This window comes from Vombatus ursinus, unplaced genomic scaffold (genome assembly GCF_900497805.2).
Source record: "Vombatus ursinus unplaced genomic scaffold, bare-nosed wombat genome assembly UNPS02014812.1, whole genome shotgun sequence".
Classification (NCBI taxonomy): domain Eukaryota; kingdom Metazoa; phylum Chordata; class Mammalia; order Diprotodontia; family Vombatidae; genus Vombatus; species Vombatus ursinus.
The window spans coordinates 66,231,931-66,245,235 of NW_020954590.1; the positions used below are offsets into that span (position 1 = coordinate 66,231,931).

Genomic DNA, 13,305 nt, shown 5'->3' on the forward strand with positions numbered 1-13,305 from the left:
TGCTAACATTTAATTTTTAAACATTTCCTGTAGCTAGCTGCAATACATTTATAGCTCCAACATTTGTAGATTGGCTTTTGATAGAGATTGCTTTCTGAAAGAGACTGGAGTTGGAAAATCCAAACTTCTAAAATCATACTTAATGAATACATTAGACTTTTGTAACAGATGTTTAAAAAGGTTTTTCTGCAGGCAGTAGAAGTACGTAGACTGGTAAGGCTAAAAAACTTGCCTTTAAATTCATTATAGGTATTTCCTCCATATATACTTGTTCTCATTGTATATTCCTTCCTGGGCAGATCACATGCCAGTATATTAGCAGTTAATATCTATTAGCAAATGTTTTCTAGATCTGGAGTTCCCGACTCCTTACAGAAGAGACGGAGTGTTGTATTCGTGGAGGATACCAGAGTGGTAGCTTATATCTCTACTGGGTTTTGTTATTTTCTGGTACATTTTAAAATAGGTATTATTCATGTGGTTTGTTTCTTACATCATCAGAGTTATCTAAAGTATCCTCTTCCCCTCCCACAGAAACATCCCATATAACAAAGAGTATTTTTTAGAGAGGGAAGAAAGTCTTTACAACTGATTAGACATCTGAAAACACGTGCAATGTCTAACACAGGTGGACTTCCCACCCCTCCAAAGGAGTGGGTTGGGGTTATTCTCTTATATTTATTCATTTGAGTCCTACTTGATCATTATAATTTTCTTACATTCACTTTTGATTTTTTTGATGTGTTGTTCTTTCCATTTACACTGTTGTAGTTTTATATATACACACACATATATATATATATACACAGAGAGAGAGAGAGAGTTATATTGTTTCTTGACTCTGCTTACTTCATTCTCTATCAGTTCATGCAGATCTTTCCAAGCGTCTCTGTATTTATTACACATGTCATTTCTTACAGCACAGTAATATTCTATTATATTCATATGCCATAATTTATTGTACTATCCTCCAGTTGATGGCATCTACTTTGTTTCTAATTCTTAGCTATAACAAAAAGTGCTGCAATGGCTTTGTTGGGGTATAATACCAGTAATGAAGTCTCTGTTTCAAAGGGTATGGACATTTTAGTCACTTTATTTGCATAATTACAAATTGCTTTCCAAAATGGTCATGCCATTTCACAGTTCCACCAACAATGCAATAATGCATTTTCACAACCCCTCTAACACTGACTCTTGCCAGTTTTTTGTCATTTTTGCCAATTTTCAGGTGTAAGGCAAAACCTTAGAGTTGTTTTGATTTGCATTTCTCTTATTTTTAGTCATCTGAATCATTTTTTCATGTAGTTGTAAATACTTTGAAGTTCTTTTGAGAATTATTTGTTCAAATCCTTTGATCGTTTATCTTTTGGGAAATAGCTGTTATATCATTTGCACTTTATAATTTCTGCTTCTCTTCCTGACCACTCTATTAGAGAGTAATTTCCTCAAAAGCATGGGCTTTCTAATCTTTTCTTTTCTTTTTTCTTCTTTTCTCTCTCTTTTTTTTTGGCAATTCAACATATTCCCATGAAATGGGAATATTTAATGATTTTAAATTAATTATTGATCCCAAATACTATCACCTAACCCCACCCAGTTTGAAATGGACGTTGCCTGCTGCTAAAGCAAGATATATTTCTTGATTTGGTTCAATTCAACTTGTTTTCAAAGACTTTAAGTATTTCCATGGAGTCCATCCAGCTATGGCCAGAAAAGGAAAATCCACATGGCTCTTCATTGGCTGTCCTGTCCAAAATCATGATTCTCAATAGACATGGACAATTGCTTCAGTTTTAGAACAATAATTCGTTTCTCCTCTTATTCTATCTTCTTCTTCTTGCCATAAGAGTCTGTGGCACTGGCAAATGGTTATACACTAGAAATATATTATTTTATCAGTATAATTGACATTAAATAAGATATATTCCTATGTGTTTTGCCAATGTACCTTAAGGAAAGGCACAGAGCCTTTTCATCTAACTTGCACCTGAAACCCTTTGTGTGCTATGTCCCCTGTTAGAATGTCAGAGAGACTGTCTTGCTTTTCTATTTATATACCCAGAATTTAGCACAGTACATTTGTACTAGTTAGTGCTTAAAATCTTCTTTCTTTCTTTCCCATTCTTCCTCCCTTTATCCCTTCCTTCCTTCCTTCATCCCTTCTTCTCTCCCTCCTTTTCCTTTCCATCCCTCCTTTCCTTCCTTCCTTCATTTCTTTCTTCATCTCTTCTTCCTTCCCTCCCTTTCCTTCTCATTCTTCTTTTCCTTCTTTCCTTCCTTTCTTCCTTCCTCTCTCCCTTCCCCTTTACTACTTTGTTTCCTCTAGTTCATTCCTTTCTGTGTCCATTACATCTGTCTCTCATTTTTCTCTTTTCTTTCTGTTTACCTCTCTCAACTCTCCCCAATCTTTGTCCCTCTCATTATGCACAAGTTCTTAACTGTTTGCTATTTCCTGCACTCTCTGAGAGTTCAATTGTTTCTATTAAATGTGTTTCTGAGATTTTCAAAGAACTGTATAAACCTCTTAGAGACAGAAAGCAGTCTTTGGTGGGAGTAAACTACCCTGGGTCATTTATATTCTTGTAGTGTGACATGGAAGAGGAGAGGGACTGGCATTCCAGAGGGTTTTTTTTTTTGTTCGTTTATTTTCAAAAAAGAATACCCCCACCTGTTTCCCTCCTACCCTATTTGAAAGGGGTACCTCAAGTTTCTGAAATCTGTCTAATGCTATTTTCAACTAGAACTGAATGTCAAATAGAATGCTAAAAATTAGGGTTGACAGTGGAAGAATTCAGTGGCTTTTAGTAGTTTTATCTTTAACATTATTCATTTTTATTTTCTTTTTCTTTTAATTCATCTTCCCCTCAGTCTTCCACCCTGTTGAGTGTTCCTATTGCCACAGTGAGAGCATGATGGGATTTCGCTATCGATGCCAGCAGTGTCACAATTACCAGCTCTGTCAGGACTGCTTCTGGAGGGGACATGCCAGTGGTTCCCATAGCAACCAGCACCAAATGAAGGAGTACACGTCATGGGTAAGGCAAGGTTCAGGCATCGCTCACTGTAGAATGTTGGAGTCTCCCCAGAGTGAGAAGGAACATCAAGAGTGGTGTTAGCATTGGGGGTCAGACTTACTTTTTGTTTCAAGGGGTGAAATTTGGTGTGCTTCCTCCTTCTCATTGGAGGTAAGTAGAGATCCTTTCCCGACTCTGCTGTAGGTTTCTGAGAGATGATAAATAGAAAGTTTTGAACAATCTTGCTCCTTGGAGTCTAGATGTGAATTTCCATCATTTTCATGCTGTGCTGGATGCCAACAGAACAGCAGGAGAGACTCGGAGAAGAATTCTATTTTCATGGGACATTGAGGGTGTTTAAATTTGATTGTGTTTTAGATTTCTACTGGACTTGCATAAAATGATTGTTAGTTTTTTTTTCTTATTTTCTATAATTCATATATGTATGTGTGTGTATATATATATGTATATATATATGTTGTAACATGAAGAAAAGCAGTGTGGGTATCTGGTTTGAATAGAAGCATTCCTTTTAATCCATTTATTTTTCTGGGATATTTATTTATTTATTTATTTTTGGTTTTTTATTATGTATATGTGAGTAACTAATCTTTTAGTGTCGAGTCAAGTAAACCAGTTTAGCCAAACAAAGTTCCACATGAATAGCTAGCTGCCTAGCTGATATGCTTGTCACAGGAAGCAGGTGGCAGTGAGTCTTTGAGAAATGGCACTATCTTGGTTTCTCACTCAAGCGATTTGCTGTCTGCTGCTATATCTTATCATCCCCAACAGTTACATTCAAAAAGCAGTCATAATGAGAATGCTCAGTTGTCTCCATCTTCCATTAGAGCATTGCTCACTGGATTATTTTTTTTTATTTTTTATTTTTTTAGGAAGGCAATCCCATCGACTCCTCCAGTCACGCTTCTCACATGAGAAAAATACATGGCACTTGCAACCAAGCCCCTCCAAAGCTAAACAAATTTAAGTTCAAATTATGGTGACCCAGAGATAAATTAATTGATCCTAAAGAAAAAAACCCATTATAAACTTACTCAGAATATGAAGCCTAAATAACAATACTAAACAAATAACAAAACTAAAACAAAATAAAAAGGAGGCAGAGGAATGTTTAACATTAGATCACTCATTGTTTACCACTTCTACTGAGTTTACATTTTAGTGATTCTTTGGGGTACTGGCAGAACTGTGCCATCCTCTCATTGTTTCTACTTGGTTTTGGCGTACCACAAAAATGATGAGCAGACTCTATCCAAATTTTTAATGCACTTGTTTTTCAGAATCTATGGGAGGGAAAGTTTTCCATTCAATTAAATTACCAAATATTTATTAAGTAGCTACTATCAGGTAGCTAGGTGGCTCAGTAAATAGAGCACTGGGCCTGGAGTCAGGAAAACCTGAGTTCAAATCTGGTCTCAGACACTCACTAGCTTTGTGACCTTGGGCAAGTCACTTAACTTCCATTTGCCTCAATCAACTGGAGAAGGAAATGGCAAACCATTTCAGTATCTTTGCCAAGAAAACCTCAGGAACGGTATTGGCGTGATAGAATCCGCAGTCATGAAGAGTTGGAGATGACTGAACAGCAATCGGCAAAACTCTGAGAAAAAAAGTCCTTGCCCTTACTGAGTTTAATTTCCCTTAGCTTATTGCCTTCTTCCCATAAGATATATACACAGGTAATATAGATAACCCAATAATGTATAAGTTCCTTAGGTATAAATCAAAATGCTCTGTGAGGTTTTTTTTGGTTTTTGTTTTTAGGCAGTTGGGATTAAGTGACTTGCCCAGGGTCACACAGCTAGTAAGGGTCAAGTGTTTGGTCTGAGGTCGGATTTGAACACAGGTCCTTCTGACTTCAGGGCCGGTGCTGTATCCAATGCACCACCTAGCTGCCCTCACTCTGTGAGGTTTTTAAAAGCATACTATGTACAAGGCACCCAAGGAAAAATCAAACATAGAAAGAGACACAAGTCTCTACCCTCCAGAAACTTAAATCTATTGAGAGAGAGCAGAGGGACATAACACGTACCAAGATAAGTGTGATCTATGGCAGAATATAAGGGCAAAGGGGAGATTAACAAAAACTATTCTAAGAAAATTTGAGGAGAAAAAGATCACTCTCTCCTAGGGGATCCAACAAAGTTCCATTAAGGAGGCAGCCGTGAAGGAAATGAGTTTCAATAGGCAGATTTGTGGAAGGAAAGAGTTTTAGGCCGAGGCATATCATCTGTTTTTAAGAAATAACCACTTTCATATTTTGTATATCCAGTACCCTGGAGGTTTTGTTGTATTGGGAAAATATTTATTTATATGTAAATTTCCCCTTTGATAATAACTATATTCTCATTTTGAATATCATTTAAAACTGACTTTGGAAAAGGAAATTTAGTTCTCAGGAATAGTCTTTATTTTTCTGAAATATTTTGGACTATAAAGTCACATAGGATGGCACTGTCTTTAGAGAATATAATCAGACTACCCAAAAAGAAAATTAGAATCAGTGACCTCTGGGATTTAAACAACATTTTTTAAACTTTTTGGATAATGGTAGGGGCAATGATGTTAGGGAATGGGTAACAGGACTGTGAGAAGACATCCCAGAAAACTCTTTGTAGTATTTTTTTAAATAGCTATTTATTAAACAAGGTCTATGTTTAAGTCATTGAACTAGGAACTGTGTGGTCGACAAACGTGAATGGAAAAGAAGCTTACAAAAAGAGATTGTATAAAATGAATTTTTTACAAAATTAAGTTTGATGTGAATGAGATGTTTGAAATGCTAAGAGATTTCCAAGGTGTGTGAAATTACTTCCATTTGGAAAAGTCAGAGAAGGATTTATGGAGGAAGATCCACCTGAACTGAGCTTGAATGATAGAAAAGAAGCAGATGATGGAGGGAGCAGAAGAAGAAGGGAAGGATACAGTTCAAACAAAGAGGATGGCATGTCCAAAGGCACAGAGGCAGGAAAGACCAAGAGAAGTCCCCAGAGCAGTAATAGTCATGTTGGGCTGAAATATAAGACACAACAGGCAAGTAGGATGTGAAAGGGCAAGTAAGGGAGATCGTAGGCAACTGAATTCTAGGTTAAGGATTTTGGACTTTATTTGCTATGTAATAGAGAGCAATAGAAGAGTTTTGATCATAGGAGTAATGTGATCCAAGTTATACATCATAGGAATTTAGCCACTTTGCTTTAAGATACAGTTAAAAATTCTAGTATCCTAAGTGATATAGACTGCTTTCTCAATGTCATGTTTCAGGAAGTATTCAATAACATCTCCCCATTTCTTCTTTTACTCCTTTTGTCTCTAAGTAAGTAGAGCACCTTTATTATTGTTCTCTGATGACTAGTACAGCCTGGTTGGTAAAGGGTTACAATGGAGGAGAAGGAGGAGAAGGAAGAAGAAAAGGGGAAGGAGGTGGGGGAGGAAGAGAGGGAGGAGCAGGAAAAAGGAGGAGGAGGAGAAGGAGGAGGAGAAAGAGAAAGGATTGGCATACAAATGGATATATTATTTTGGCTTTTAAATAATAAGGGAATGCTAGGTTTTTATAGTAAAATTTTCAGTTTAGGTGTCAATGTATAAAAGAAAACAAGAGGTACAACGGTAAATGGTTTCTTGCAGAAAAGGACAGTTCAAGTTAAGGGTTTCTGATGGCATATTGATAGATTATTGGTTACTGATTTAGTGGATTGAGAACTGGTTTCAGAGTCAAAAAGACCTGGGTTCGAGTTCTACCTCTGTCATATACTGGCTGTGTGGCCCTGGACAAGTCATTTAACTTCTCAGTGACCCCAGGTAATGTCTTAAGACTCTAAGTTGCAGAAAGAGTCTCAATCTGCATTGGTAGAGGAAACCCCCTCCTGGGAGATTCCTCACACCAGGCCTAGTCCATCCCATATACCCATTCTCATCCCTTCCTCCCCCACACTCCCAGAAGATTGCCTTGGAGGGATGTTTCATGTGTGATATCAAAATTATTCCTTGTGCCTGTCTACCTTACCTGTGTCTTGCTTGTCCCTCCTAGAAGTCACCTGCTAAGAAGTTAACAAATGCGCTAAGCAAGTCTCTGAGTTGTGCTTCCAGCCGTGAACCTTTGCACCCCATGTTTCCTGATCAGCCTGAAAAACCACTAAACCTGGCTCACATCGTGTAAGTACATGCAGGCCACGGGGCCACTGATCATGTTCTTAGGTTCTTGGCCATCATGTCATGTACTTATATTGGTTCTAAGGGAAGTATATATGTGTTTACCAGAGTTCAGATTTCAAATGTAAAATTTTAAATGAAAGGCCATTTTAAGAAATGCCACAGCAAAGAGAACATTCTCTTTTCCCTTGACCAAACAGTGAATTAATTATAAAAAGCTGGTTCAACCATCTTAAATATAGAAGGCTTCCAGAAATTGACAAGTTAGATGAGACTTCTGATATTGAGGAAATTATACCATTTGATATTTTAACATGTAAGTACTAGTAGAATTTACATCAGCTAATAATAAGGAGAAAATGGATTCATTTATTTGTTTTTTGGTTTTAAGTATATTCACCTCCAAGATGCTACAAACTCAGAAAATGAGCTGTCTATTCCTCCCCCAACCTTCTTTTTCATTTCTCTCAATAGCCAGAAGTTAAATGTAGTAGTGTTGCATAATGAATAGAGGGCTGACCTTGGATCCAGGAAGACCTGAATCGTACTATACTGACTCTGACATATAGTAACTATGTGACTCTGGGTAAATCATTCAACTTTTCAGTGTCCCCAGGCAATTCTCCAAAACTACTGTATAAATTAACCTGAGAGACTATATCAGTGGAGGGAGTTTCTACACCAGGAACTCCTCACTTCAAAAAAAAATCAACACTAAACTGTCATCACATCTGAAAGTTATTATACCCCCGGCTATATAACTGAGCCTAGGAGAGGACATCATGACGGTCAGCTAAGAATCCTCATCCTTTCTGCCTTGTGCCCAAGCACAAGTGGATGGCTGTATTTCTGCTGCAGGGGCTTACTATTTCCTACATTAAAATCCTCCCCCATGTCCCTGAAACTTTTTGCTCTGGTACAGCTGCCCTGCCTTATCAAATAAGATTATATCCTTCTCTGAAAGCCTCATAATTGGTAATTCACTGTCCCTAAAATACCATCTCATTTCAGAGCTGACTAGTGCCGAATGATTGATGATATTTTCTTGAGCAAACTCAAAAACAAGGCTCCCATCCAAAGCTAACTACATTTTTCAGCCACGTCCAACTCTTTATGACCCCATTTGAGGTTTTCTTGGCAGAGAAACTGGAATGGTTTGCCATTTCCTTCTCCAGCTCATTTTACAGATAAAGAAACTGAGGCAAAGAGAGTTAAGTGACTTGCCCAAGGTCATACAGCTAGTAAATGTCTGAGGCCATATTTGAACTCAGGAACATAAGTCCTTCTGACTCCAGGCCCAGCACTTTATCTACTGAGCCACCTAGCTAGCTACATTAACAATTGACAATACGCAAACCAAAGAAAATTACTCTGGCAGTCAGTCAAAGAGATCATACTGTAGGCTCTCTCAAAAAATGAACAAATAAAAATATCTTTTTTTCCAAAGAACTTATCTTATTTACTCTGATCACCTGTCTAAAACAGCACACAAATGCTTAGTGCAGTATTCTGGTTGTGAGCAATTTCTGCTTTCTGCTGAGAGTTGAGAAATAACTGTATTCAATAAGAGATATAGTTAGTAGTCCCCATTATTAACATGGTCATAGTTATTTAGCTGCTGGTAAGAGTTAGGTATCTGTGAAGCTGACTCATTTAATATTCTTAAAATCCTATACTATAGAATATGGTTATCTTTGCTTTGTCTTATTATAAATTTATGGATCATCCCCAAGTGCTAATGATAGGCCCATGCTGAGTAGTTTTCCCTCTGCTTGGGGAAAACCACCTCATACATGCTGATTCTCAGCTCTAAACTCCCAGAAGTCCTAAGGTCATTAAAAAACTCTAGACTGTCCTCATCTCGACCCTGTCTAATTAATGAAAATCAGTAAGCTGCTAGAGAATGACCAAAAATGTAATGGAGGTTGCCCCGTACTAACTGAGCTCTACTTCTGAATCCGACAGACATTGGTTCTTTTAAGAAGGATGCATCTCTCCTGTAGAAGTTCACATATTTCAGCAGTCTGGTACCTCATTCAGTTCTGCTTGGCACAATGAAGATAGATAGGAAATGGATAAGAAAGTTCTTGCTCTATCAGCTTTGCATTAGAACTGAATTACTGCCACATCCTAAAAATAATTTGAAGTGAGTAGCTATGAGGAAGATGCTATCTATTTTCCAGTATAATCTGTCCTCCCAGTGAGTCCGTGACAGAGTACAGAATATTGTTTGTGATTCATAATAAAACATCTATTAAATCACAGGGAAAACATGGCCAACTATATTAGTTACTCATATTGACTTAGGAAAACTATACATGTCCCTTGATAATACATTTTGCAGTGTTTTTTCTTATGTTTATTTTAAAGTAATATGGATTAAGCAACATCATGAGAAATATATCCATTATTACAGGAATTTAATGATTACTTTAAAGGTTTACAGGGTTTTTGAGTTTGTATCAGTATGGAATGCTTTCTCCAGTTTTACACTTCTGTATATTTCTTCCCCCAAATACTGTTACATTGACCAAATAAACCAGCATAATTTTTTTGTTGCTCTCATGCATGATTTTCAATTTTAAAATATATCTTTTTAACTGTATCAAATTATCATAGACATATGATAACCATCTCCTGGAATGATTTATTAATCTGTTTAATCTCTTAGTTGAGCATATGTATAGAGCTAGTCAATATTTACATTTATTATAAAAGTACTTTTTTAGGCAAAAATAAATATAGAAATGCAATTCTCAGTTATTTATGTAATGTATATAGGCAAAAACATTTATTTATCTTATCTACCTCACTGATTACATACATTTCTAAAGGCAATCAAATCTATTCCTGCTCCATCTTATAACATTCAGGATATTGTGATACCTGGGAATTTAGAAATAGCTGTCAGATATCATCCATTCCCTTTACCTTTTCATCCCAATAATGATTTATGACTTAGAAATCGAATTTGGTTCTAGTCTTCGTCGAGATCCATTCTCATATTTTTAAAAATAGAAAATCACTGGGAGGAACAGATGTAAATTTCAGCTATAGATGTAGCTTCGGCTTGATCAATATTTAGTAAATTGGTTGGATAGACTTTTATAACGTCCTAAAAATCTTAGTGCCAATTTTTTATGTGAATTTTGACAAATGAATGTGATACTGTAGACCCTAGCAATCTGAAATTTTTGTAACTGCATATTAGATCCAAGTAAAGATATCATATCATCAGAGAATAATATAAAATAATATTTAAACAGAAAATATTACTTTAAATGAGAGAATTATTGTTATTTTTTTTTCACAGGGACAAGTGACAGATAAGCAAATCAACATAGAAAAAAATCGCTTCTCTCTTTTTCCTCCTTTCCTGCTCTTTTCAAGCACAGGGCATTTAATGGTCTTATCCACTTACCACTTATCTACCCTCACTTAGCAATATTTAAATAGTTTTCAGGAGCCAAACAGCAAAGGAGTTATGATTTTCACCTAGATGCTATATTGTTCTTAAATGTCAGAATAATTAATGTTCTCTATTATATTTTATTTTTGCTGCCAAAGAGATACTTGGTAAGTATTTTGTTAGAATCCAGTATACTTTTTTTAAAGGCTTATAATTATAAATATAAATGGCTATGAAACATGTGATTATGAAGTGAAATATTGGCTTTATAGGAGTCTTAACCTATAATTTCCACATCCATAAATAAATCATTGTAGTGTATTAGCACAGACTTAGGTGGTTGGTCCCATCTTTTGACATTGCTTCTCTGGGCATCATGAGATTGGTTTAAAATCCTCAGGGTACCTTACTCAGTGGAATGATTGTTTTATTTAACAAGAAAGGACTATATTATTTAATAAAAGCAATGTGGTGTTGTTCAAAGAAGGCAGAGTGTCTAGTCAGGTCCTCTAACACTTACTAGTCATGTGACTTTAATCAAATTATTTAACCTCTCTCAGTTCCCTCCACCATGAAATGTCTAGTTTGGACCAGAGATTATCCTCAAGATTCCTCTGGGCTCTAACATGCTATTTGGGGAAAGGCATGAACAATATTTGATTCCATGGCCAGTCATCCTATTTTGATACTTATGATGAGCTTATTCTGACTTATAGACAGTGGAAAAAGGCATTAGTGTTCCACTTTGTTCTTACTTGCCCGTGGAAAAACAAAGGGCATAGAGAAGTACATGAATTTTTACATTTTCATTTTTCCTAGGGATGCTTTTCTCCCAAATTTAGACTTTTTTTAAAATTTCTTTTTTTAGATGGTTACAAAGGATGGAAGCATTTCTTTGGTTCCACGCATCTCATTTTGAACTTGGCTTTTGACAGTCCACAGTGGAAATTTTCATAATTCAGTTCAACAACATTTATTGGTTGCCTCCTAAATGTAAAAGACTATACTGGATGCTGAAGGAAGACATTGATGAGAAAGATACAGCTTCTCTCCTCAGGGAGCTCACAGTCTACTAGGGATTTATAAAACATAAATTTAATACAAACCAGAATATGAAAGCAGAAATAAAATATGGAGAGCATGAGAATTTATAGACTGATTATCTCCTTTTAGCTTATAGATCCTGTATCCCCAGGGTAGATTCCAAGTTAGAACTCCTTTTAAACATGAATAGCTAGTGTTGCTCACTTTTGACAGTGTGTCACAAATTAACAAAGCAGAACATGAAGATAATTTTCACAACTTTAAATTATCCTGAAGCAAATGAAATAAAGTATCATTTTCATTGTATTTAGAGCTAGAAAGGCTACCTTAGTCATATAGTACATTCTCTTCATTTTTATGCCAAATGAAGGCCAGCTTACTGAGATCAGAGCTGGATTTGTTTTTCTGGAGTGGTCACAGAACTGAAGTAGCTCAAAAGAAACACAAGATGTACAAATTTAGAGATGTTCACACTGACTGTTTGTACCTGACTTGTGGTAGAGCGTTCCAAGATCATATTAGTTTGATCAGCCACAGTTGGACACATTGTAACTTGACTCTAACATAGTGATGCCATTTTGGTCCTCTTCAGGAATGAAGGACAGCAAACAACCAATAGATGAGAAAACTGAGACTCAGAAACATTAAACAACTTGTCCAAGTTCATACATGTTGTTAAAAGCAGAGTTGAGATTCAAACCCAGATTTTCTGACCCTAAAGTCTTTGTACAATACCAACTTCTCAAAATCCTTAAGACTCTCAAGCTGTTTAGATTGAATTTTGCGTCAATTATTGGAAAGAAGTAGCATTTGGTTGCATTTATGTTGATAGTGTGTGTGTACACACACACAAACACACACACACATCTGCAAACCCTGCAGACTATTGGTTGTATCCATATTCCTTCATTGTGATAAACAAGGTCACCTTTGTGCCACTAGGGCAAATTCTTATCACAGAAGGATCAGAAAGCATAGCCAGTAATAATGCTTCCCTAACTTAAAAATTAGAAGACTCATTATAAATTTCACTTTTTGCCAGACTCATACAAATATATCTTTATTGGTACCTCTAATGACTGGCAAATGATAGCAGAGTATTCTGTACTGTAAAGTTAAAGTCTGGAATTCCAGTGAAACAACAGTTATTCTCTCATGTAGTGGTGTCTTACCCTTCTTTCCTCTCCATACAAGGAAATACTTTACCGACTTCAGCTGTAACCAAGGATTATCTAATATTCAATACAAAGTAAAACCAAAAACTAATCTTACTAATCAAAAATATTCTTAGCAAAATCAAAAAGTGCTCTTAATTGAGTGCCTGGACATCAGAGGTGAAAGGGATATAAAAGAGCATTCAGTGAAGTGTAATAGTCAGGTGGGGCAAAAACAAGGTGTGAACCCTCTTGATTAATATTTAGTGCTTTGAGAGGCAGTGTGATTTGCTGCATAGAGAGCCAGACCTTAGGTTCAAGTCTCACTTTTGAATTACACTGGAAAAATCACTTTCTCACTGTCCCAGACAACTTCCCAAAACTGTAAGTTGCAGGACAATTACCTACATTGATGAAATCACAGAACTATCCCAGAAATGTCCTTTAAAAAGCATTGGACCTCACTGGAGTGTCATTTATGAATTCTCCCTGTGTATTAACTATGTAA

At 36.2% G+C, this 13,305-nt stretch overlaps 1 protein-coding gene across 1 annotated transcript in view; it reads left to right on the forward strand.

The window, feature by feature from the left end:
* Window positions 1-13,305, forward strand: part of LOC114053898 (dystrobrevin alpha-like) — a 339,518-nt gene that overhangs the window by 234,362 nt on the left and 91,851 nt on the right. The window contains 2 exon segments of the mRNA XM_027877016.1: window positions 2,872-3,038; window positions 7,069-7,193. Coding sequence (XP_027732817.1) covers window positions 2,872-3,038; window positions 7,069-7,193 — 292 coding nt within the window.